The following is a 26,452-nucleotide window of genomic DNA, read 5'->3' as shown; positions in this document are numbered from 1 at the left end:
AAAGAAGTATGGGCTGGATGAATGGACTGTAAGGTGGATAGAAAGCTGGCTAGATCGTCGGGCTCAACGGGTAGTGATCAATGGCTCCATGTCTAGTTGGCAGCCAGTTTCAAGCGGAGTGCCCCAAGGGTCGGTCCTGGGGCCGGTTTTGTTTAATATCTTTATTAATGATCTGGAGGATGGTGTGGACTGTACTCTCAGCAAGTTTGCAGATGACACTAAACTGGGAGGCGTGGTAGATACACTAGAGGGTAGGGATCGGATACAGAGGGACCTAGACAAATTAGAGGATTGGGCCAAAAGAAACCTGATGAGGTTCAACAAGGACAAGTGCAGAGTCCTGCACTTAGGACGGAAGAATCCCATGCTCAGCTACAGACTAGGGACCGAATGGCTAGGTAGCAGTTCTGCAGAAAAGGACCTAGGGGTCACAGTGGACGAGAAGCTGGATATGAGTCAACAGTGTGCTCTTGTTGCCAAGAAGGCTAACGGCATTTTGGGCTGTATAAGTAGGGGCATTGCCAGCAGATCGAGGGACGTGATCGTTCCCCTTTATTCGACATTGGTGAGGCCTCATCTGGAGTACTGTGTCCAGTTTTGGGCCCCACACTACAAGAAGGATGTGGAAAAATTGGAAAGAGTCCAGCGGAGGGCAACAAAAATGATTAGGGGTCTGGAGCGCATGACTTATGAGGAGAGGCTGAGGGAACTGGAATTGTTTAGTCTCCAGAAGAGAAGAATGAGGGGGGATTTGATAGCAGCCTTCAACTACCTGAAGGGGGGTTCCAAAGAGGATGGAACTCGGCTGTTCTCAATGGTGGCAGATGACAGAACAAGGAGCAATGGTCTCAAGTTGCAGTGGGGGAGGTCTAGGTTGGATATTAGGAAACACTATTTCACTAGGAGGGTGGTGAAGCACTGGAATGCGTTACCTAGGGAGGTGGTGGAGTCTCCTTCCTTGGAGGTTTTTAAGGCCCGGCTTGACAAAGCCCTGGCTGGGATGATTTAGTTGGGAATTGGTCCTGCTTTGAGCAGGGGGTTGGACTAGATGATCTCCTGAGGTCCCTTCCAACCCTGATATTCTATGATTCTATGATTCTATGAATATTTCTAGTGCTACAAGTCTAACTTCTGCTGGGTGCTTAGCACTTTTGAAAATCAGGCTATTTATTTAAGTGCTTAAGTAAGGACTTAGGCCCCTAACTTTAGGCCCCATTTTTTAAAATCTTGGCCAAAATCCTTGGCAGGCAACGAATAAGTTAATAAATATCCCATTTTTGTTTATTTCAAAGAACACTTCTTTGCCGTCAACAGGTTTTGGAGAGTAATACATTAACAGACAAATGATTAAGTTTCTTTGCAGCAAGGGGGAAAAAGGTGCAAGATCAATGAGTTTGGGACACAATAATTCCATGGTTATCTTCTTGGGATGCTATGTGAATGAAAAAGTTGACAGTGGCAATCCCTTTAGTTTAAGGCATTCTCTGCAGGATCAATATTTTATTAAATAAATGTTGAGAGATTCCTTCATGGACTACAGATACCAAGAAACACAAAAGACACAGCTGCCTCTCATTAACTCCTGCATCTCAGGAACAGGAAACTGCTTTGCCCCCAATTACAGAAAAAAGTGCCATAATTAATTAGTCTATTAAGCATTCTGAGGACCAGATGCTAACCCTAGGACTTGGTCTACACTTGAGTATTAACAGTATAACTATTTCAGATAGGGATGTGATTTTTTTTTACCAACTAGTAATACTGGTATAACCCCTGGTGTGGACTGAGGCTTTGTTTATACTAGCACTTTTGTCAGTACAAAATTTGTCACTCAGGGGTGTGAAAAAAAACACCCTGACCCCCTTATAAAATACCTTAGCTAGAACAAAAAGGTCTCATTGCCTTCTCCATCACATGTTTCCTAAACCTCAATTCCCGACCCTCATGTGTTCTGGGGGGAAAGGAGTGGCAGATGTTTCATTTGGCGGAGATGAGAGCCTCACTCAGGCACTAGAGGTAGTGTTGATGTTCAGCACCCACAGAAAAGGAGCAAGAAACAGAGTTTTTGAACCCTGGAACTCTGGGCATAATCCCAGCCTTCCCAATGGGGAGAATTCCCTGGGGGTGGTGAAAGGGGGAAATAACTATCTAGCAACACTATCTTAGAAAAATAGGGAAACAATTTACAATATATTTACAGAAATGACACAGTAGAAAGGAGCTGAAGACATCAAAGATTCCTACTCAGACCATGCGGTGGTAAGAAGGAACTGGAGAGGCATTGGCCCATACCACTCTTTAGGCCTTTGGTTCAGAGCATGAGGTAAAGTGCACGTGTGGGCCAATGGACACCGCTTGCAAAGAATTCCAGACTCAGACGCATGGGGTGTGCATGTGTACTTACATGTAAAATACACATAGGAATCAACACTCAAAGAAGAATTCAAGCTAACCATGCACAGCTAATGTGACACTTCATTGGTTTGTACTGATGGCCAAACTCTAACTCTTTTAGAAAAGTTGCACATGAAAACTACCTTACCGCACGAGGTTTAGAATGACAAGAAAGATGTATGGCAGCACTGACCTTTCAGTTTTTCTTATAATATGCCATGAGCATCAGTTCGGTTTATCCATTCCAAAGGATGTTTAAATTCCATGAGTGGTAGTTTCATGATGTGAAAATAACGTATGTTTAACTACTTTTTATTCATTTAGACAGCTTTTCTTTGCACAATGTGTGTTCAAAACAATCATTAAATAACACATGCATAAAAAGAACCAGGATGGCTTCCTAGTCACTTGAAGATCAGTTCCAAAGGAGATCATATTAGCCTAAAATTGACAAAATAAGCTTTTTTAGAGAGTGCCATTAAGGGACAAATGTATACCTGGTGTAAGGGCTTGTCTACATATGGAGTTAACTGTTTCTGATTAAGTCCATGTGTTGACTCCCTTATTGCAGAATAAGGGTGCCTTGTTCCTGTTTTGCTTAACCCACTGGATTTATATACCCTATAAGAGTGGGTATAAATAAGAATAAGAGTAGAGTAGTAATGAGGAATAAGAGTGTCAACAAGCCCTTATGTTGGAATTACAGTGGCTTATACCAGGTCTGAATTTGAAAATGTTCATGCTGTATTGACAGTTTATAACTATCCACTGATAAATCAATGTATTAACATCAATATTTCAAAATCCTGGATACATATATTTCAATTGATATATTCTACAGTACAGTGGCTTACTATAGTTGGGTTTTTTTTGTTTTTTTTTGGCTGTATCATTTTGAGATTTGATTGCATGATTTTTGAAATACTGAACATTTGCTTTATTGGTTTGTTCAATTGGAAATGCCAATTTGTCTAGTCCTCAGAAGAAAACATAACAGTTGTAATGGGCAAAGTTTAAGATTGCATAAAAAATGGTAACAAAAGTTCCCCTGAGAGAAAATCAGAATTACTGATTATAGAGAACAACCTCTTTCTGCTTCCCACATACCCATATTGGGGGAATGGGGAGTACTGGCAAAAACTATCAGATTTAAAACTGCATAACTGAGCCATAAAATTTGTATTTCTTACAATTTTTACATATTATGAGAAAGGAAAACAATAAAATATATATACACTTGTATAAATAATGTCAGAAGAATAGCAATTGCCTAAGTAAGACAAAAGTAACCATTGAAACTAGAGGACAAGAAGTGGCTTCTTTCACACCTAGGTTTTAGTTTAGTCTTAACCCACACTAATACAATATGTGTCATGTTGTGCCCCTGTCATGGCTGGTCTACTAGAGGACAACAGCCTACTACTGCAACTGTCTGATAGAGTTTACTCCCTTACATCAAATGGTAGAGGACTGTGGTGCCGTCCTGACTGTCTAGGTTCAGGCCTGCTGCTGACCTAGGTAGGGAATCATTATAAAAAGTGGTGCCTAGACAAGCTTCTCCTCACAAGGTTAATAAAGGAAATAGTTTGAACAAATTGTGCTGAAGGGGACGATGGGTACATCTCAATATCTGACACTTGGATAAAGTCAAAACACTAAAACACCAGTACTGAGCCCTTCACCCTCAATATGCAAACCATATGTCGTAGCTGGGAATCCTGCAGACTGTAATGAAAACTGTCCGTTCAATTTAAACAAGGTCACGAAAGAAAGCTATTTTCAATTCAATAAAGAGGCCATTTGAAAGTGTAGACTCCATGGAAGACAAACTTGACAGCTAAAACTATTTCTAATCCTCTTTTTGATATGGAATGGTATGAAGCCTCAGGAGTTGAGACACATCACTGCTTGGTCCTCATAATATGCAGAGAAAATGAAAGTGTCAGTTGAATGAGAAAAAGGGGAAGCATCTGTTTGATAGCTGTGTAAGCCTGTGATATGTAAACTGCTCTGGATTCAAGCAGCCCTAATTAGAGTTTCAAGGCATTCTTCATCAAAAATATGTATATACACACATGAGAATTAAGCAAGTTTTGGGACTGAATAATTTGCAGGAAAGTCAGGGTAAGAGATTAAAATAAGAAATTGGATAATTCTCAAGGACAGACCTCAGAGGAGCAGAGTGACATTTTCACATAGCAGTGAGGAAACGCCTCTTTTTCACATTTCGGATAAGTGCAATTTTGTTCCTTCTTAATCATTAACACAAGAGCTCTCTTGTTCAGAATCTTGGAACTGTATGTAAAATTTGAGAGAGGCAGGTCAAAACACCATTAATGTCATTGCTACCATTAAGCATAAAGATACTTTGGCACCACTATGCCACTGTTTGCCTCCAGCCCAACCCATATCTCCCTATGAAATCCATACACATGGGCCGAGATTATGAGTGAAGAATGTTGCCAGAAGAGGTAAACTATATAAGGGATGCAACCACAAGAACCAGTGACCAGAAAAACAAAACATCTGTAGCTTTATCTACACAGGACACAAGGAATGATATATTCAGTAAATTGTGTTTATTGTGCTGGAAGGTTGTATAGGAAGATGTGATGGTGTGTTCACAGGGGTTAAATGTGGCTGAGGAAAGGCCATTTAACCAGATAGACCACAGCTAAGGGGAACTGACTGGCCTAAGGAACACCTGAATAATGACAGAACCCAGTTTGGAAGGAACAGATGGGGCTAGGATAAAGCCAGGAAGCTAGCAGTAGAATGGGGCTTCAGTGAGGGAGCCTGGGCAGTAGGGAGAAAGAAGGAAAACTAGGTGGAGAGGGTGTAGGAAAAGACTCAGTGAAAAGGCAGCAAGGTTTCAGAAGGTGCAGACCTTCTGAAGGGGGGAAAAAGCCAAGGTCACTGAGACAGAACACCCTGAGTCGCGGAGGGTGAGAGAGAGAGGGAGGCAGCAGGATGTACAGCGAAGAGCAGAAGGAGGCGTTGGACCTGGAAAGAGCTAATCCCCAGAGTGGCCAGGAGGTGGCGCCCTGGCAGTGAGAGGACCCCCATGACAGAAGGCTTGTCTATGCACCATGAGAAGTTGAAACAAGACAACACACATGGAAGTTCCACATGCAGGAAGACTCTTCTTAAATTCAGGTGGGTCAAAGTTATCACTATCACCAGCAGGTTTGATGCAACCTTATTTTCAAATTTTTCTAATGTGGAGCGTGCTCACAGAATCAGCTACAGGACCCTGTCATGCCATCAATTTTTAAACAAAACTTCTAAAATCAGAATCCATTCCCAATTGGCAGGAAGTCAACAGGGAGTTCTGCTTAAAAACGGATAGTGTGATATGGCCTGTTGAACTCCGTACCATTCAAAATCTGCAGCCAGTAAGGGTAAAAGGTGTCAAGAAAGCTGTCCTTCAGTACCTTCTCTCAGCAAGACATGACACAGTTAGAAAAGAAATGATTATGGAATAAAAATAGAGAAAAATAGGCATCTTATGAAAACATCTGCTTTTTGTTAACAGTAGTAAGAACGCCCTCTTGCTGAGCTCAATAAGTGGCTTCAGTACAGCATGGTGGGTAGAGAGGTTCCTCTTATCACGCAGTAGGTAGGATATACAACACAGCACTATGATCACACAAAGGCCTTCATAATGTGATTTGTTCTCAGCTTCAGTATATACTCTGTGTGTCTGAAAGGCGAATGCTGTTTGTCACAAACGTGTCCTACTTAGGTTGGAAAAAAGCTTTATGTCATTTTGTGGATGGATTTGTTCTGTAAACCGATTGGAGCATAAGCCATCATGGTACAAACTGATTTGGGTGGTACTGCTGTCCATCAAAATTATTGTATTAAGTGTGAGTCGCTCACATAATGCACCAGTTACACTTCAAAGATCTCTAAACTGATTTTGCTCTTACTTACAGCAGGAGTTGGGGGGGAGGGATGGGGTCTGACCCTTCTTCCCATTGATGTAACAGGGAAATCAACCCCCAAACCTCACAGATCTCTGAGAATCTGCTGGAACCCTAGGGCACAGTTCATCTTCTCCAGTTCCCCGTTAGAATTGCTCCGCTGGGATTTCCTTTCAGGCACTAGTTCCCGGGGCCCCTCATCAATAAGGTTCCACAGTGCAGATGGGACTCCTCTCAGGAGCCAACATAACCCCAGGCTAAGTATTAACTCCTGAGTAGATTATCAGTGAGTGGGAAACAATGTATGTTACCTTGGCCTATTTTCATAGATTATAAAGCCAGAAGGACCATTGTGATCACCTAGTCAGACCTAATCTTGCTCCCCACTTCTCCTGACACAGATACCCAAGACCCGGCAGAGAGCAATCTCTGGGATCCAGGGAAGGGAAGGGGAGACATTATGCCATTACAGCATTAACAGAACCTAACCCTACAGTCCATTCATACAGAGAACTTCCAGAATCTGGTTCTAATGCAGGATAATAGCAAAAGCAGAACACTGTCTCTTGTTCCCTATGGGTATGTCTACACTACAGGATTAATTCGAATTTATATAATTCGAATTTAGGAAACCGATTTTATAAATTCGAATGTATTCGGCCACACTAGGCACCATTAATTCGGTGGTTTGCGTCCAAGCTACCATAGTAGCATCGATTTCCAGAGCGTTGCATTGTGGGTAGCTTTTACATAGCTATCCCATAGTTCCCGCAGTCTCCACCCCCCGTGGAATTCTGGGTTGAGACCCCAGTGCATGATGGGGCAAAAAACATTGTCGCAGGTAGTTCTGGGTACAGCCTCCCCCTCCCTCCCTGAAAGCAACGGCAGACAACCATTTCGCGCCTTTTTTCCTGAGTGAACTCTGCAGACTCCATTCTGCATCAAGCATGGATCCCGTTGTGCTCCAGAACGCAGTCTTGAACATTATAAACACCTCGCGCTTTCTCGTGGAGTTTATGCTTACACAGGACCAGAAAAAAGAGGCGAGGAGGAGGAGGAGGCGGCGATTGCAGCGCAGCGACCAGCGTGATGAGGACATGGACACGGACACAGAATTCTCTGAGACCGCGGGCCCCGGTGCTTTGGAGATTATGATGTTAATGGGCCAGGTTATAGGCTTTGAACGCCGATTCTGGGCCCGGGAAACAAGCACAGACTGGTGGGACCGCATAGTGTTGCAGGTGTGGGACGATTCCCAGTGGCTGAGAAACTTTCGCATGCGTAAGGGCACTTTCATGGAACTTTGTGACTTGCTTTCCCCTGCCCTGAAGCGCCAGAATACCAAGATGAGAGCAGCCCTCACAGTTGAGAAGCGAGTGGCGATAGCCCTGTGGAAGCTTGCAACGCCAGACAGCTACCGGTCAGTCGGGAATCAATTTGGAGTGGGCAAATCTACTGTGGGGGCTGCTGTGATGCAAGTAGCCAAAGCAATCACGGAGGTGCTGCTACGAAAGGTAGTGACTCTGGGAAATGTGCAGGTCATAGTGGATGGCTTTGCTGCAATGGGATTCCCTAACTGTGGTGGGGCAATAGATGGAACCCATATTCCTATCTTGGCACCGGAGCACCAGGGTACCCAGTACATAAACCGCAAGGGGTACTTCTCAATGGTGCTGCAAGCACTTGTGGATCACAAGGGACGTTTCACCAACATCCATGTGGGCTGGCCGGGAAGGGTTCATGACGCTCGCGTCTTCAGGAACACCAATCTGTTTAAACGGCTGCAGCAAGGGACTTACTTTCCGGACCAGAAAATAACCGTGGGGGATGTTGAAATGCCAATTGTTATTCTTGGGGACCCAGCCTACCCCTTAATGCCATGGCTCATGAAGCCATACACAGGCAGCCTGGACAGGAGTCAGGAGTTGTTCAACTACAGGCTGAGCAAGTGCAGAATGGTGGTAGAATGTGCATTTGGCCGTTTAAAAGGTCGCTGGCGATCCTTATTGACTCGCTCAGACCTCAGCCAAACCAATATCCCCATTGTTATTACTGCTTGCTGTGTGCTTCACAATCTCTGTGAGAGCAAGGGGGAGACCTTTATGGCAGGGTAGGAGGCTGAGGCAAATCGCCTGGCTGCTGATTACTCGCAGCCAGACACCAGGGCGATTAGAAGAGCACACGATGAAGCGCTGCGCATTAGGGAAGCTTTGAAAACCAGTTTCATGACTGGCCAGGCTACAGTGTGAAATTTATGTTTGTTTATCCTTCCTGAAAACCCGCCCCCTTTATTGACTCATTCTCTGTAAGGAACCCACCCTCCCCCTTCCCCCAGCTTGCTTTCAAAGGAAATAAAGTCACCATTGTTTAAAAATCATTTATTCTTTATTAATTGATTATAAAAAGGGGGAGAGAACCTGAGTGGGGTTTGGGAGGAGGATCAGCGGGAAGGAAAAGCCCAGTAAAAAAAGGTTAAGAAAATGGCAGCCTTTTGCTTGGGCTGTCCACTGGGGTGGAATGGGAGGGTGTACGGAGCCTTCCCCCCCGTGTTCTTACACGTCTGGGTGTGGAGGCTATGGAACATGGTGAGGAGGTAGGGGGTTATACAGGGGCTGTAGCGGCACAGAACCTGAGTGGGGTTTGGGAGGAGGATCTGCGGGAAGGAAAAGCCCAGTAAAAAAAGGTTAAAAAAATGGCAGCCTTTTGCTTGGGCTGTCCACTGGGGTGGAATGGGAGGGTGTACGGAGCCTTCCCCCCCGTGTTCTTACACGTCTGGGTGTGGAGGCTATGGAACATGGTGAGGAGGTAGGGGGGTTATACAGGGGCTGTAGCGGCACTCGGTTCTCCAGCAGCCGTTCCTGAAGCTCCACCAGACGCCGGAGCATGTCTGTTTGCTCACGCAGCAGCCCCAGCGTTGCTTCCCGACTCCTCTGATCTTCCTGCCGCCACCTCTCATCTCGAGCGTCTCTCCTCTCCTCACGTTGGTCCCTTCTGTCCTCACGTTGGTCCCTCATGTCCTCACGTTGGTCCCTCCTGTCCTCACGGTCACTGGCTTCTTTCCTATACTTGCAAACCGTCTCCTTCCACTCATTCAGATGAGCTCTTTCATTCCTGGTGGATTGCATGATTTCAGAAAACATCTCTTCTCTCGTCTTTTTTTTACGACGCCTTATCTGGGATAGCCTTCGGGAAGGAGGAGGGAGGCTTGAAACATTTGCACCTGCTGGAGGGAGTGAAAAAAGGAGAGAATTTTTTTAAAAGATACATTTTTCAGAACAATGCTTATACTCTTTCACGGTGTATACTATTCACATTACATAGCACATGTGATTTCTGTGCAAGGTCGCATTTTGCCTCTTAATATTGAGTGCCTGTGGCTTTGCTGCTAGAGATCACAGACGCAGGTCGGGGCAACAGAATTCACCTTGCATGCTGCCATGGTAAGCCACTGTCTTTAGGCTTCTGCGCCCTGCTTTCCCACATACCAAGCAAAGCCCGTTGTGCTGCAGTTTTCCTGTTAGCTTGTTTTCTGCTGCTGAAGGTTAACACCCCCCCCCATCCAATTCTCTGGGATGAGTGCTTTCTCCCTCCCCCCACCGCGTGGCTGGTATCAGGGAAGATCCCTGCAGGAACCAAACTAACACCACCACCCCCCACCCGCCATGAATTCTCTGGGATGAGTGCTTTCTCCCTCCCCCCACCGCGTGGCTGGTATCAGGGAAGATCCCTGCAGGAACCAAACTAACACCACCCCCCCCCACCCGCCATGAATTCTCTGGGATGAGTGCTTTCTCCCTCCCCCCACCGCGTGGCTGGTATCAGGGAAGATCCCTGCAGGAACCAAACTAACACCCCCCCCCCCCACCCGCCATGAATTCTCTGGGATGAGTGCTTTCTCCCTCCCCCCACCGCGTGGCTGGTATCAGGGAAGATCCCTGCAGGAACCAAACTAACACCACCCCCCCCCCACCCGCCATGAATTCTCTGGGATGAGTGCTTTCTCCCTCCCCCCACCGCGTGGCTGGTATCAGGGAAGATCCCTGCAGGAACCAAACTAACACCCCCCCACCCCCACCCGCCATGAATTCTCTGGGATGAGTGCTTTCTCCCTCCCCCCACCGCGTGGCTGGTATCAGGGAAGATCCCTGCTAGCAAAACGCGAAAAGCTCTGGGCCAATCCTCCCCCCCCCCCTTGCACTTGGCTAAATGCAGGGAAGGATTTCTTTTCAGCCACAGGCAAACAGCCCAGTAGGAACGGCCACCTCAGTCCCCTTAATTAAATTCCCTTATTTCAACCAGGTTACCCTAAGCGATATCACTCTCCTGAGGATTACACAGCAAGATAAAGAACGGATGTTGCTTGAATGCCAGCAAACACCGGGACCATACGCTGCCAGGCTGTGTCAGGCAATGATACCAGATTACTTGCTACTAGCATGGCGTGGTCAGGTGTCCTACCATGGAGGACGGAATAAGGCTGCACTGCCCAGAAACCTTGTGGCAAGGCTTTTGGAGTACCTCCAGGAGAGCTTCATGGAGATGTCCCTGGAGGATTTCCGCTCCATCCCCAGACATGTTAACAGACTTTTCCAGTAGCTGTACTGGCTGCGAATGCATCCCAAGTGCTCAGGGCAAATTAATCATTAAAAATGCTTGCTTTTAAACCATGTTTTCTATTTTAAAAGGTAAACTCACCTGAGGTCCCTTCCATGGGGTCATGGTCTTGGGTGCTGGCTTGGGAGGCTTGGGAGGGTACTTCAGTCAGGGTGAGAAACAGTTCCTGGCTGTTGGGGAGAACGGAGAGCTGGGTGCTCTCTGCCAGCTCGTCCTCCTCCTCCTCCTCCTCTTCCCCTTCCACGGAATCATCAGGTGTACCTGATGAGATTATCCCCAGCTCGGAATCCACAGTCAGAGGTGGGGTAGTGGTGGCGGCCCCCCCTAGAAATGCATTTAGCTCAGCGTAGAAGCGGCATGTCCGCGGCTCTGACCCGGAGCGACCGTTTGCCTCCTTTGCTTTTTGATAGGCTTGTCTGAGCTCCTTGACTTTCACGCGGCACTGATCTGTGTCCCTATTGTGGCCTCTCTCCATCATGCCCTTGGAAATTTTTTCATAAGTTTTGGCATTTCGTCTTTTCGAACGCAGTTCAGCTAGCACTGAATCCTCTCCCCATATAGAGATCAAATCCAGTACCTCCTGTACGGTCCATGCTGGTGCTCTTTTTCGATTATCAGCCTGCATGGTTACCTGTGCTGATGAGCTCTCTGTGGTCACCTGTGCTCTCCACGCTGTGCAAACAGGAAATGAAATTCAAATGTTCCCGGGGCTTTTCCTGTCCACCTGGCCAGTGCATGCGAGTTCAGATTGCTGGCCAGAGCGGTCACAATGGTGCACTGTGGGATAGCTCCTGGAGGCCAATAACATCGAATTGCGGCCACACTAACGCTAATTCGAATTGACAAATTCGATTTTGGCGCTACTCCGCTCGTCGGGGTGGAGTACAGAAATCGAATTAAAGGGCCCTTTAATTCGAATTAAATGGCTTCGTTGTGTGGACGGGTCAAGCGTTAATTCGAATTAAGGCAGCTAAATCCGAATTAAAGTCGTAGTGTAGACCAGGCCTAACACTATAGCTGTCAGATTAACTCTTTGGATGCCCCTTTTTTATTAGCTGACTCTGCACACTCCTATTTGCATGAAATCCCCTCTGAAAGGGTAACCATTAGTACAGCATGCTGAGGGCTTTCTCAAAGAACAGATGATCACGTGTGCAATGTGTTTCAAGGTGGTGTCCTAATAACTCACAATTAAAACCACCGAAGTAGCCATGTCACTGGATTTTAAATAATCAAGCCCTATATCAGTCAAACCACTGATCTGTTCAGGAAATGTAGGGAAGGATGAAGCTTATTATGATCTTGTTGACAGTTCCATCAGGATCATTTCCTTTGGGCTACTGCTCTTAATGAAAGTGTTGACAGATTTGTGTTTCTTTTAGATTTTATCATGCATCATTTTAAAACTTTATTAAGAGTACATCATACTCAACCCAGGGATGTTTCACTAAAGAATGAGACTCTTATTAGTAGTCCCAGTGAAAAACAATATTAGTTTCTTTCCAGTAACAAGAAATAGAACAAACTCTCCAGAGTTCTACTTCCCTATAGCTCTGTATCGGTCATTAGTCATTGTTTACATAGCAAAACAGGCAAAACCACAGAAAAAGAAATATTTTTCCTACACTATACTCTCTACTGAAAGGCAAATATGCACATATACTGTAGAAAAGTGTAAAAAATGTTTTATCATTTTCTATTTACAATATTCACTGGAAGTTTCTAAACCTTTCTTACCATGTTGGAGTTATTCAGTTTCAAGCTACATTTGAGACATGTTCAAGATGAAGATGATTTATAAGATGCTTTTATTTGCTGGTAAATACTTTTCTAAAAGCAAGCTGTTATTTAAATATTCACAATGTTTGATTCAGCATAAAATTGCTATTAACGAATTTTGGAGACCTTGACCACAGCTTCAATTTCAGACTTACAAAACTCTTCCAACACAATGATTAAAAAAAAAAAAAAGTATGAATACATTTTCTTCCTTGACAACCACAATCGTATCTTCATAATTGCAGAAAAGATTACCCAACTTTTAATTCACACTAGTCAGCTGCAACAATACTGCGTTTCTTTTCTTTGCTTTAAAATTTACTAATAATTGTCAATCAGCACAGTGGAATGTTAACATTCTCCATAACCTGTCTTTCAAAACTATTCATAAATGTTAGAAACCAGCTAATATAAAATAATCATTAGTGTCCTAGAAACATCTACAAACATTTTTTCTAGAGTCTGTTTTTCTTCATAGAATTTTAATTTAAATACTGTATTCTGTCTAGAACATAATAGCACAGGTATGCTGTTATAAAGCACTTTTCACCTAAAAACTCAAATCACTTTTATACATTATTTAATTAAGCTACATTCACTCCTAATAATTAAATGTCAAAGCTGATGTGTAAAACTGCATAAACTTTTCATACAAGCATGTTTCATACAAACTTTTTGTGCAAGTTCACACATGCATAAATTGGACTACCACACCGAAAGAAATATATAGTGAATGATTGCCATTCTCCCTTAACTCTAAGAAACCAGTCCCTTTCACATATAAAAGAATCTATGGTTCCAGCTCAATATTTCCTCCCAACTGGTATAGTCCACACTCAGTGGTGGGCAACCTGCGGCCCGTCAGGGTAATCCACTGGCGGACCGTGAGACAGCGTTTACATTGACCGTCCGCAGGCACGGCCACCCGCAGCTCCCAGTGGCCGCAGTTTGCTGTTCCCACAGGGATGTGCTGGCCACCACTTCCTATAGCTCCCATTGGCTGGGAACGGCAAACCACAGCCACTGGGAGCTGTGGGCGGCCGGGCCTGCAGAAGGTCAATGTAAACACTGTCTCGCGGCCCGTCAGCGGATTACCCTGACGGGCCGCGTGTGGCCCGGGGGTTGCCCACCACTGGTCCGCATGATGCTTCTCAGATCCTCCCGGACAGTTACAGAATTTAGACGCTTAGTGGAACCAGTCCATCTGATGCCTCTGTAATCAGCACTGACTAGCTCTCCAGCACAACGTAGGCTTGAGCAGCTGAGAGTGTGGAGAGTGTGGAGACGGGAACCGAGACTTGCTTTTGTTGGGGAGGCCCATGATATCTGGGAATTTTTCCCCCTTTTTCTTCTGTCAAACAGGTCATCAATAATTCATCTAATAAGTAAAGTGTGACACAGGATGTCAGTTGTCTAAGGACTATGGATAAGTGTCCTTTAGATAACATATCCTGCTCTTAACATACCAGAAGATACATTGTATGAAGACGTGTCACATATCAATATTACATACCATGCCAAATTCTTTCTGCCATACCCTGCCATAATTTGACAACTAGATGTAGTGTGAAGCTTGTTGATGAAGTGTCTTGTGAATTTTCAGTCTCGATTTTTGTTTGGGATGATCTAAACTGCCTCTACAATGAAAGAGCAGGGCCTTAAAGGGACAAACACTCACTTTTCTCTGCTTGAGGTCTGGATGGTTTCAATCTGATATTCTGGAGGCATAAAGGGAATTCTGGGCTACAACATGCAAATCGGACCCAATGGACAAAGATAATGGGGAAATAGTAGTATAGGTTGTCATCTCCCTTCATGGGGCAGAATACTGGTTGTTCTCAATGATGATATTATTACAAAGCCTCTGGTTAAGAAACTTGCTCTCGACACTGACCATCTTGCTAAGCATTGGCCTATGTAAAATCTCCCATTTTTTGAAAAACTGGTTGAAAACTCTGACAAGTACCTGAAATCCTCAGATTTCCTCAATTCTAGTCAATCAAGGACTTATCCAGGATGGATGGATTCACTCTTTAACAGCTCTGTTCATTTTTTCAGAGAGATGTCTGAAAGAGTGGCTCCTCTACCCTGAAGGATCTCTTATGTGGGGTATTATGAGGTCTATCTTGTTATCCTTCTTGTTCAACATGTACAAGGAGGCTGGTAGGGACTTAGAAGGGCGCTGCAGGTTGTGTTATCTTCAGCAGGCTGATGATATTAAATCTCTGCCCCCTCCTAAGCTGTTGATGTAGTGGAAATGACCATTGTCTGTAAGAGTCTTGTGTATTGGTGAGGGTTTGTTGGCTGTGGCCCAATCCAGGCAAGACTGAGGCTGGCTGGGAAAATGACTAGAAAAATTGGTGAAGAAAGCACAGCTACCATTTGTAACACAGGTTTGCAACTTAAGAGTCTTGTTAGTTCCTAGGCTTGTATTCCATGCTGAGTAGAGGGGCATTTTTAAATATGTGCCTAGTGAGACAAGAGAAAATGTCTCTTACGCTTTGTACTTTGCTACAGTTACTGCATCCATGCTTTTCTCACCATGAGACTAGACCTTTGTGAGGTACTCTAAATAGGGCTCAGACTTCCATCTGCCTAGGTATTTATATTGTGTTTATTGGAGATACGATCCCTTTGCAATGCCATTGCATTTACAAGCAATGGAGCAGATGAGTTAGAGCCCTTCTGCTATAACAGGATGGTTGCTACCAGAGTGTTTACCATGACTAGTCCTCTCGACTCTGGCACTCACGGGCTTTCAGATATATACCAGCTAACGCTCTGTATCTAACTAAAGCATTTCAAGCAACTTCTAACAACAGTCACAAACAACTCAAGGGAAATGTAAATTAGTATATTTAAAAACAATTCAAAATGAAACAGTTACAATAACCCCAATGATTTAATAATATCAGGTGGTTTTCCTAAGCAGGGCTGTACCCTTGTTACAAAAAAGGATGGAATTCTGGCTTTCTTCCTTGTCTGCCCAACACAGGTTAAGTGGAGTAAAAGCTACCATTCTCTACTGATATTAGGTATCAGCAAAACTAGACCTGTGATTGCATATTTTGTTCTGAAATGACTGAGTTTGTCGTTTGGTACATGACAAATGTTAGCAAGATTCAGGCCTAGTCTACACTTAAAATTTAGGTTGAAATAGCTGCAGTGCCCAGGAGGTGTGAAAAATTCATACCCCGGAATGCTGTGGCTATGCCGACCTAATTCCCAGTGTAGACACAGCTAGGCTGATGGAAGAATGCTTCCATTATCCTAGTTACCATCACCCAGGGAGGTGGTATTCCTACAGAGACAGAAAAAAACCTTCCGACACTGTAGGCTATGTCTACACTATGGGATCATAGAATCATAGAATATTAGGGTTGGAAGAGACCTCAGGAGGTCATTTAGTCCAATCCCCTGCTCAAAGCATGGGATAATGCTGGCATGGCTACAGTGCTGTACCTATGCCACTATACTTCCTGTAGTGTAGACATGGGTTGAGAAAGGTTCATGGGGTCCCTGAACATGTAACTGAGTGGATTAGGTTTGGAATGCTGCAACAAATTAGAAGGGATTGACCAAACCAAACTGCAGCATTCTTTAAAATTTTGACAGTGCCTCAAGAGCTCATCCAGCAACGCAACGTTCAGCTCAGGTTTCTGCCTGCCTTAAGCTATGAATTAATCAGGATCCAATCAATTCATCTCACCCCATTAAAAGAATGTCCAATGACTTACAATGAATTTTCCTTTGTTATGCATCAGCTGAAGTTTTAACTTGTTATTTTTCAAGAATGTTTTTGCTGTAACATAGTCATTAGGAGCCAGATGCAGATCCATGGCACTGTACTTATTTCTTACAATGGTGCTTTAAAGTCGAGGGGATTAAAGAAGGTCAGTTTGCCCCATTCTACATGGGAGTCCTTTAGCATACTCACTAAGGAAGTGATGTTAGTAACTGGTACTTTCGGCACATGTATTCAGAAGAGGCCGGTTTTTCATCCTATATTATATCTTTTATATTTGCTGTATTTTTTCTATCCAGGCGCTCTTGAGTTGAGCTAAGCATAAACCTAAGTCATGGTTTGTCACAGAACAGTGTGAAAATGGTGGAAATTTAACACGACTGGATATTGTAAAAGCATCTTGAATCCCGCCAATGGGTTCATGTCTCATCCTATATTGAACAGAGACCCTGCAACAGAGAACAAACTGGCCTGATGGCTTTTCTTCTCTTTTATCCCAGGCCATTTCCCTAGAGGCACCAAATATTAGGATCTTACATTTTTTTGAGGAACACTGCTTGGAATGGTGACTGGAAGGTCAGGAGATCAATCCAAAATGCACAATCAGCACTTTGAACCTCACTAGCAAAATGTAGGGTTTCCTCTGGCCAAAGAATAAGTTATGACTAAAACACAAAATTTAACAGCATAAATTAATGTTTGCGGCCATTTTAACCTATATTTTCTTTCTCTTACACAAATCCTTCAATTTTTCTTTTAAATTAAGCTATTAGCTATTATTTGGAATCTCTATTTAAAGAGTTTTCTTCAGACATAGAATCATGATAAATCACTTGACATCCAGGACTATTATATTACTAGGGTAAACAATGGTGGTCTTAGAGTCAGACAATAACTGTCCTATAATTCAATAGTCTGAGAGGTCATATCTTACAAAGGTCAGGAAATCTGCCAACGCTCAGAAGTTTAACAAAAACTCCCAGGGATGTCCACCGATCAAGTTACAAGGATAGGAATATTACTCTAATTGGTAAGACAAAAGCTCCCTTTTGTCAACACTAATCATATGACCTCACTGGTCTCTAGCTACAGTGGTCTTGATGGATGAGAACATGGTGATATAAATAAGAAATGACAGCCTACCAAAGAGGGTTAACATAGGGTCACGACCGCTTTATCTGACTTCTGTAGCTTATTCACATGTAAACACATGCTTTATCCCATCATACTTTACAAGTCAAAATTTAGATTATATTGATATTGTGGAATTTTGAAACTTTGCATTTTGGAAAAGACTATTTTCTCTTACCGTTATATATAATTAGCACTCTTGTGGGTTAATAAATATAAAACTTAGCTCTTCCTGTGGTTTTCAGCAGGTGATCTCAAGGCACTTTTCAAAAGGAGACCAGTAACATTAATCCCATTTTAAAAATGGGGAAACTGAGGCAAAGAGACAGGGAATGACTTGCCCAAGGTTACCCAGCAGACTAGTGGCAGAGCTGGGACTAAAACCCAGGTCTCCCGAGTCCTACTTTAGTCCATTCACTAGGCCATACTGCCTCCCCTGAGCTAATGGTTCTCTGCCACAATCAAGTACAGACAGTGATACATTATGTAAACAACCTGAAAGTTTGCACCACCCTTAGTCATTATGAGTACTATCTTACTCTTCAAATTCATCTACTGAAATTAACTATACTACTTGCAGCATAAGGTACTACTTAATGTAAGGGCAACAGAATTTGGCCCAGAATTATTGGACCACACTCATCTGCACAGTACCTCCACAGACTAAAATTATGCCAGAGAGGAATTCATCTCATTAGTCTCCCAGTGATTTAGAGTCAAATCCTTTCCCCATTAAAGTCAAAAGAGTGTTGCCATTAATTTCAATGCAACCCAGATTTGACCTGAAGAGTACGGGTTAAGGATGACTTTTATGTCAAAACCTGTTATGTTCACAAATCTAAGCCAAAAAGTTCCTTGCTTGTCAGACATGAAATCCTGAATTCTCCAGTGTCAGTCTGTCTGGGGATGTGGGAGATAAAACTGTCATAACACAGCAGATGCAGAATTAGTTCTGAAAGGCTAATCAACCCACTCCTCTGGCATTTTTATTCAGCTGTGCATTACTTCACCATACTGCAATTTACTGCCAGATGTAAACATTGTTCAGTAAGGTAATGCAAAGTATTGTATTGTATATAATTATGGATTATATACCCTGTCATGACAATCTCACAACTGGCTAAAAAACGGTCCTTACCTGATTGGTAAGGACCATAGAATCTTCGGCACTGAAAGTTCCATGCAGCGCCATTCAATCTCATTCTCCATGAAGCACGCTTAATGAACAACAGAACCATGGGAAAAAGTTATAAAGGTTTAGTTAATGCTGAGCACAGTAATTTGTTCTAGGATTATTTCAGCTTTCTTCAACTATTATACTCTTGTATTAATGTACGCCTGAATCCTGCAAGGCACTGTCCATCCTTACTACCATTGAAGCCAATATGGCTGAGGATGCTGTTCAGCACCTTATAAGATCAGGCCAATGGTTTGCTAAAACTGCTCAGATTTTTATCTTGTTAAAACAATTTCATGGACTATGGTAAATTTTGTTGTGCTGTTGGATTAGTAAATTAGTTACAACCCACTTCTTTCCTCTCTCTTCAGCCCCACTACTATGGATGGATAACACCTAATCAGAAATTGGGACCTATTTCTTGATAATATCCCTACTGTTTATTGGTAGAAGATGTTCTCTTTCTGAAGCTATTAAGACCAAAACTGTATTTATCCTCTAAAGTAGAACTAACAATGTCCATATTATTTATGCTATGGCTTTACGATATTTAAGTCTCATGTTTGTACAGCAGCTTTCATCCTAACACATTTCAAAGTGTTTTAAAAATGTCGTGATCAATCACTTCACTCATTAGGGAAGTAAAAGCGCTTTTGGGATGGAGCATGGAAGCAGTTCAATATACAGGAATGCTACGCTGTAGATTAGGACTAAAACTGAATACGATATACAACTGAGATGGCAGAGGAAATACAGGCAAACAGATTATAAGTAATCAAATTGACTAACAGCCCTGCTCTTCTAAAATGCCATGGTAATTTTAATGACAACAAAGTGGTCAGAAACTAAGTTTTAGACCACATCTGCAAGATGGCACCTCCGTCTACACAGTACAACATAGCATCATGAATGGGCATTGGCTCAGGGTCAACTTAAAGGGGTAGAGTACCATCTCCTGAATTATCAGCATCACTTCCCAAAGCACCCTTAGGTTTACTTTGAGGTCTCCCATCCAACAAGGACCAAGCAGAAACTTACTTATCTTGTTAAATCTGATGAAGTCATAGCTAAGGTACTATGGCTGCAGGAACATATGGCTGTACACTGGCTGTCATTAAAATCTTAACAACAGCTGTTTGCAAGTAATTATCATCCCTGCTATACTTGTGGTATTCCATTGGCTTGACAGCAGTTTTCAAGCTGTGGAATGCAGACCACTGGGGGTCCACAGACTAAGTGTAAGATTTCCAAAGGGGCCCACACCTCAATTTGAAATTTTTTAGGGGGGCGCAAATGAAAAAGGTTGAAAACCACCGGCTTATTACAATAAATAATTAAATGGAGATATCTGATCTCCTAGAACTGGAAGGGACCTTGAAAGGTCATCAAGTCCAGCCCCCTGCCTTCATTAGCAGGACCAAGTACTGATTTTGCCTCAGATCCCTAAGTGGTCTTCTCAAGGATTGAACTCACAACCCTAGATTTAGCAGGCCAATGCTCAAACCACTGAGCTATCCCTCCCCCAACTAATGTTTTAGTGATCATTAAACAAAAGAAAAAACTGTAAAAACTTCAATGGTGAACACTGTAATTGTACACTTATGTTATTTCTATTGTTTTAAATAAGCTTCATAATGGCTAACACCACATCCCTCTGTAATTGCTCATGAGGAAATGCCTGACAGGAGAGTCAAACATCCTTAGCTTCACCTTTTAAAGAATGTAATGCCACATTTGAGGAGGAGACATACATGACTAGCTCATTACTGCTCTCACAAAAATTGTGTTGTTATATTTAAGCAATTTAGGAGTGAGATGGGTAATCTTTGCTTTCAATACAAGAAGGATTATCTGGAAGCTCAATTAATTACTTTTAAGCAAATCTGAAAACTGTAAGTATTCAACAATATAAACACATACAAACTTGTCCACAGAAACATTTCCAAAGAATCATGAAAGTTAATAACAGGAGACTGAAGAAAGGTAGTAAAACTCTTTGAATTATGTACACTTTTTCTGAGTTTGTGTATTTGGAATATAAAAATCCATCAAAGGGACGCACATAGGACATCAGTTAAAACTAAGAAACAAACAAACAAAAAAACACTTCAATCAAAAGAAAATGCCCATCTACTTCTTATTTACATTGTCAAGCTGGATACCGACTGATAGCTTGCTGTGGAAGCTAATCCTATAACCTTCCAGTCTGGGAAAGAGTGTTCCTGAATAAGCTATAGAGATATAGTAAAGAATATAATCACAGCTGGGACATACACAGCAATGTATCTAACCTAAAAATCTGGAGGCAAAGGACAAAAGTAAAATGAAATCCCGGCAGAGAGGAATTTGTACGATTCTGTACAATGGGGAAAACAGAAATGTCTTCATGCTGTGAAAGTTGATAATATGTTTTGCAAGAATCTACATATATATAACACCTTTCATCCTGAAGGAACCAAAAGAACTTCAACTATTTGTTTACTGCAGCAAGGAAATACAGCCACACAAGATAGAGGGCAACAGCTCTGCAAATAACCAGTCCCAGCACGTGTGCACGAGAGTTTTAGCGGGTGGTTTCTAAGTTCACATCTGAAAGATCACATGGGACCTCAGAAATAAACTAAACCTTTTTGGAGGGCATCACATGCTACAGCTTACTGCTCTGTGGGCCAAATTTACTGGTACACTAACTACTTTGCATCAGTTTGCTGATGCAAAATAGCTTTGAACCTGGCTTAATGGGCCAGTTAGACCAGGTTTACAGCTGTTTTATGTTACCAAAGTGCTGCAGAACAGCCATGATAAAATTCAGCCATGTGCAGAGGGCTAAAATAAGACCTATTTAGCACGTAAGTCTCATGCAAACTTTATTTTGAAGCTGGCCCTTTGCATAGGGATGAAATTCACCCCAGATCTTAACTAGGAATCTGGCTTCATGTTTCCCTAAGAAAGAAGGCAAATGGGTTTATGTAGCATGTGATTTCAAATCTTATTTTAGACGCTTAATCTGTAGCTGTGGAACTGCAACTGAAGTGCAGAAATGTATGTGTATTTTCTGATAAGCACATTTTGTTTTAGAAATGGATGAAATACTTTCAAATGTATACACTTTCTTCAGGTTTTTAAACTGATGATTGAAATTCCATAATCAGAACAAATCCAGGGCAAAATGATACATTTTTCATAAGAACCCTTTGAAGTGTTCTTAGAGTTACATCTTCATAATCCAGACAGGAGAAGATCTGCACTCTTGACAATTCTGAATTTATGCACTTCAGCTGGCTCTAGATAAAAGGTAACTCTCTCAGTTTTCATTCCAAGGATGTTCTCAGATTTTTTATCAGTAAAGAGACACAGTACAGAATGTTACCTTCACATGATTTTCCATCTTCGCCCAGTTTCTGGCCAGCTGGACATCTGCAGTAGTAGCTGCCAATAGTATTGCAGCACTGGTCCTGACAACCACCATTCTCAATGGTACATTCATTTACATCTGTAGTGGGAAATAGCATATAAAAATTAGACACTGAATACAAAGTAGGCATTGACTAAATTGTCTCTTCCTTCAATAACACTGTGCATCTTTCTGCTTTTACCAGGTGAAGAAGCAACTAAGATCTGCTCCTTATAGCCTCCTAAAATAGGATGTGCCCCATCGTTGCTTATGTCTTGTCTTAGATATTCAGCAATTCAGAGCAGGGTCTACGTCTTCCTGTGTGTATGTGTACAGTGCCTAACAAAATGAGACCCCGACCTTGCCTGAAACCCTTACCACAATGTTAATGTGTCAGATATGTAACTTCCTGCAATATCTTTGGGAGCGCTGACTGTATTCAAATTATTTCAGTGTGGGCCAGGGACTATATGTAATTCCATGGGAGAATGTGACCCTCTGACACCTCTTTTCACTTGGCTTCCAAAAAACTCAGTTTGACTGCAGCCTTCGTCACTCAGGTATCTTTATTTGGCATACAGCAGTGCTACACTGAGTTGATCAGACTCAAACACAGTGGGGAGGGGTGCAGGGTACATCACAGCTCCAAAGTTACACAGAAACCCTCTCACTTTATATACATTACATATCTCATTGCATTTACTATACATAGCATCACATTTTTGGATTGGCTTGGTTATTTTGCAGGAACCAATCCCTGTGCAACAGGTGCTGCCCACTCGCTGTCCATGGTTCAATTTCCTCTTTATTTTATCTCTGCATTCCTAACTTATTTTGCCCCTTGTTATCTAGTTCATAGTAAACAGTTCCCTGAGCATTCTCCCTCCTATCTTAGTTGGCTCAGACATTCTGCCTTTTTTAACCTACTGACCTATTTACTTATCTTATTTAGCACAAACATTCTGTTTTCAATCTGATGATTCATTTACATCCCTATTTGTATCTTCCAAGAACTGAGGCCTTCTTGTGTTAATTACTCATGTCAGGCCAGGCCTCAGCTACATACAGCTCCTCCAGGAACCAAGAACAGTGGGGGTGATTAGGCAAATTCATTCAGATTGTAATGCCGCCAGAGAAATACCACCACCTGCAGTGGTTCAGACTGGATTCTCCAGAGACCAACAGACCAAGAAAGGACTTTTGGATGAATAGCCTGAGTTTAAACTGGATTCTTTCAAATCCAGCAAACAGACAAGACCTTTTGTACAAGGAGAGTCCCCGGGAAGGGATGGAAGGACTTTGGCCTACTGAGGCCCCATAAGACTGATGGGTGACCTCTGGTAGGTTTTTTGTCTATTGTTTTCTGTCTATTGTTTTTATGTTTTCTCTGTAGTACTTTCACCTTAAGGACAAGTGTGCTTGTTTAGAAAGAGTTACAACTTGTGACTTCTGGCAATTACCACTGTTCACAGCATTCTAAGAGAAAGCAAAGTGCAGACACTGGCCTGTTTAGGCAGGTTGGCTTGCTGGGGATATCACAGTGTAGGGAAGGAACTGTGCAGCCTGGAAAAAACCCTGGTCAGGAGGGAGAGAGAGAGATGTGGGTCTCCGCCCAAGAAAGGTGACTCCTGAGGAGCCAGGAGCCTAGAAAGGGTGCTCTTGAGGGACCATGGAGGGGGACAGACGTGCAGTTGTCCTGAACTGTGACAATTTATTATTATTGGTACTGACTACCCATTCAATATTTAAGAATTTAAGGCGGCTTTTTTCAACCCATTTATTCATACATTCAGAATGAGAGTTTCTGGGGCAGGGAATGGTAATAGCAGGCTACTCATGGCCTGTTGAAAGGGCTCATGGACAAAAAAAGTCCTAAGGAAGTATTTTCCAAATGGGAAAGTTGTAAAATATACTGGTGGGATAGCAAACGGAATGAAAAGCAGCACATGTGGATTTGGGTCATTGCCACATGTGCCTCACATATTTCACAAGGGATTTTTGGGTGATGTTTTTATCTTATTACTGCTGGATCTGAAACATTAGTATTGTCTAGAATGCCACGTAGGGACATTTTTATGTATTCATGGTTAAGCACTGACAGGAAAAATCTGCATGAAGAGGTTGGTCTTTTTTAATTTGGGGATGAGAGTCCTGAACAGGCTTGTTGGCACAGCAGAGCTACTCAGCGTGTTATTAAGTAGAAACCCAGGGTTAAGGAACACAGTGGGTTTTCAATACCTGGGAGTGTGACAGTTCTATAAGCAACAGTGGTGTTGGCACTAGAAGGGGCTGTTCACATTATTTTCAGGTTAAAAAGCAAGAGCTGAGGGAACGCAAGATGAGTGGGGGCAAGATTGGGTAAAAACAGAGAGGCATAATCCTAGCTGCAAAAGTATATGAAAATGACTTTAATGTTAGAAACCTTCGTTTCTGAGGGGAAAAAAACCCTCCTTTTAAAACTCTATTTATTAGATTTTGATCAACAGAAAAACACAGTACTTCAAAGGAGATAAAAAATGAAGGGAATTTTACATATATACATAAAAGAGCTGTTGGAATCTGTCACAAACCTGAACCTTGGGCTAAGATCATTTTAAGTTTTACCAAAGTCGGTTAATCCTTTGATGAATTTAAGATGAACTTTCTGACTTCTAGCTTTTGGTAGAAACCATCCAGCCACACTAAACCTGTCTACAGTTGGCAATTTTGAATACGTTTTGCTTTTATTTTTTTAGTTTTCTGACATCAGAAACACAAAATGAAACTAAGGGTGTGCAAACTCACCACAACTAATTTCTCCATAGCTCTACACATTGTCTAATGGGTCACAAAAGAAGTTTCACTGTATCCTCAACAGTATTGGAAAACAATGCTAAGTTAAAAAGACACAGCCAGCCAAATCTTAATCCTTCTGAAGTCAATGAGAGTTTTGCCGTTGATTTAACTGGGCCTAATATTTGGCCTGGTGAAGTTTGGCAGTGAAACCTATACCTTTTCCTTAGGTCTTGCATGATAACATTAAGGCATGTTCCAGGAAATTTCCTTCCATTAACCACCAGACATCTGGATAAGGCCTGATGATAACAAACAATAACTAGGGTGGTCAGGTGCCTGGTTTTCGACTGGAAAGACCAGTCAAAAAGAGGATCTGACAGTGTCTGGTCAGATCTACTCACTCAGACACTCAAAGTCCGGTTACTGCGGGTGGGGGAGGCAGGAAGGCACTTGGTCACTAACCCGCGTCAGCTCCTACTCAGCTGAGGCTGCCTCCTACCTGCATTGGGCGACTGCAGCTCCCAGCCCCAGCTCCTCAGGCGAACCCCTCCTGACCCAGGCAGGGGCGGGGAGGGGAAAAGCAGCGAGTGACCGGGAGGGAGGAGGAAGAGGAGTGGACGGGGGTGGGGCCTCAGGGGGAAGAGGCAGGGCAAGGGAGGTTAGGGCACTTCTGATGGAGTGTCTGGTTTTTAAATATTACCAAGTTGGCAACCCTAATAATGACCCATACGCTAACCTTCTTTTACAGTTTCCAATTCTATTTACATTATGAGTACTGAGGACTGGTCAGTGGTCACCATCAAAATGTGATAATTTACCAAAAATTATTTGAGGAACAGACAATACTATATTACCTCCTAGAGATTTAAATATTGACAGACTGATGGACACTACCCTATATAGTCTAATTTTTTCTGTGTTTTGAAACAAAAACTTTCTTTTTAAACTTTTTGAGAACTTCACATTTACTTTTTTGATATTATCCAAGAGTAGTTCCAAAAATATGCTTTGAATGCGAAAGTACTAAGTACATTGTCTTTCTTCTTGATTGCAAAGTATTTGTATTAGGAACATAAATACATTTATTTCTTGTTCATCATGAAAAAGCTGTGGTTTACAGTATGGTTTACACCTTTTAAAGAGTATTTGTAATGTGTCATTACAAACCTCTTCCTCCTCCTCCTCTCCTTCTTGCACCGTATGCTCCACCCACGATTTCCTTCATCTCTATCCTAACACTTGCATATGTGCCATGCCTTCTTCCCAGTTCTCTCTTACACCAGGAAATACTCCTCCTCCTGCTGTGCCAAGAAACCTACTCTCTTTATTCACATTTCTCCTTAAAACATACTGTTCCTCTGAAGCTTATCAACATTAATCCAGCACATGAAGTAGAGCGGTTTTAATAACAGAAAACACAATGAATCTTGCACTGCTTTGAGCTATAGCCATCTCCCCCTCAGCTGGTGCTTAACGCATCTAGGGCCAGATCCTCAATGGGTGTAAATTGCCATAGT

The 26,452-nt window shown here is 42.7% G+C and overlaps 1 protein-coding gene across 1 annotated transcript in view; it reads right to left on the bottom strand.

Annotated features, from left to right (window-relative positions):
• Window positions 1-26,452, bottom strand: part of LOC135883712 (multiple epidermal growth factor-like domains protein 6) — a 276,711-nt gene that overhangs the window by 86,608 nt on the left and 163,651 nt on the right. Inside the window, 1 exon segment of the mRNA XM_065410949.1 lies at window positions 22,137-22,259. Within this exon segment, the coding sequence (XP_065267021.1) occupies window positions 22,137-22,259 (123 nt within the window).

Source organism: Emys orbicularis, chromosome 9 (genome assembly GCF_028017835.1).
Source record: "Emys orbicularis isolate rEmyOrb1 chromosome 9, rEmyOrb1.hap1, whole genome shotgun sequence".
Classification (NCBI taxonomy): Eukaryota; Metazoa; Chordata; order Testudines; family Emydidae; genus Emys; species Emys orbicularis.
Note: the sequence above shows the minus strand (reverse complement) of the source record. Positions and strands in the feature narration are given on the sequence as shown.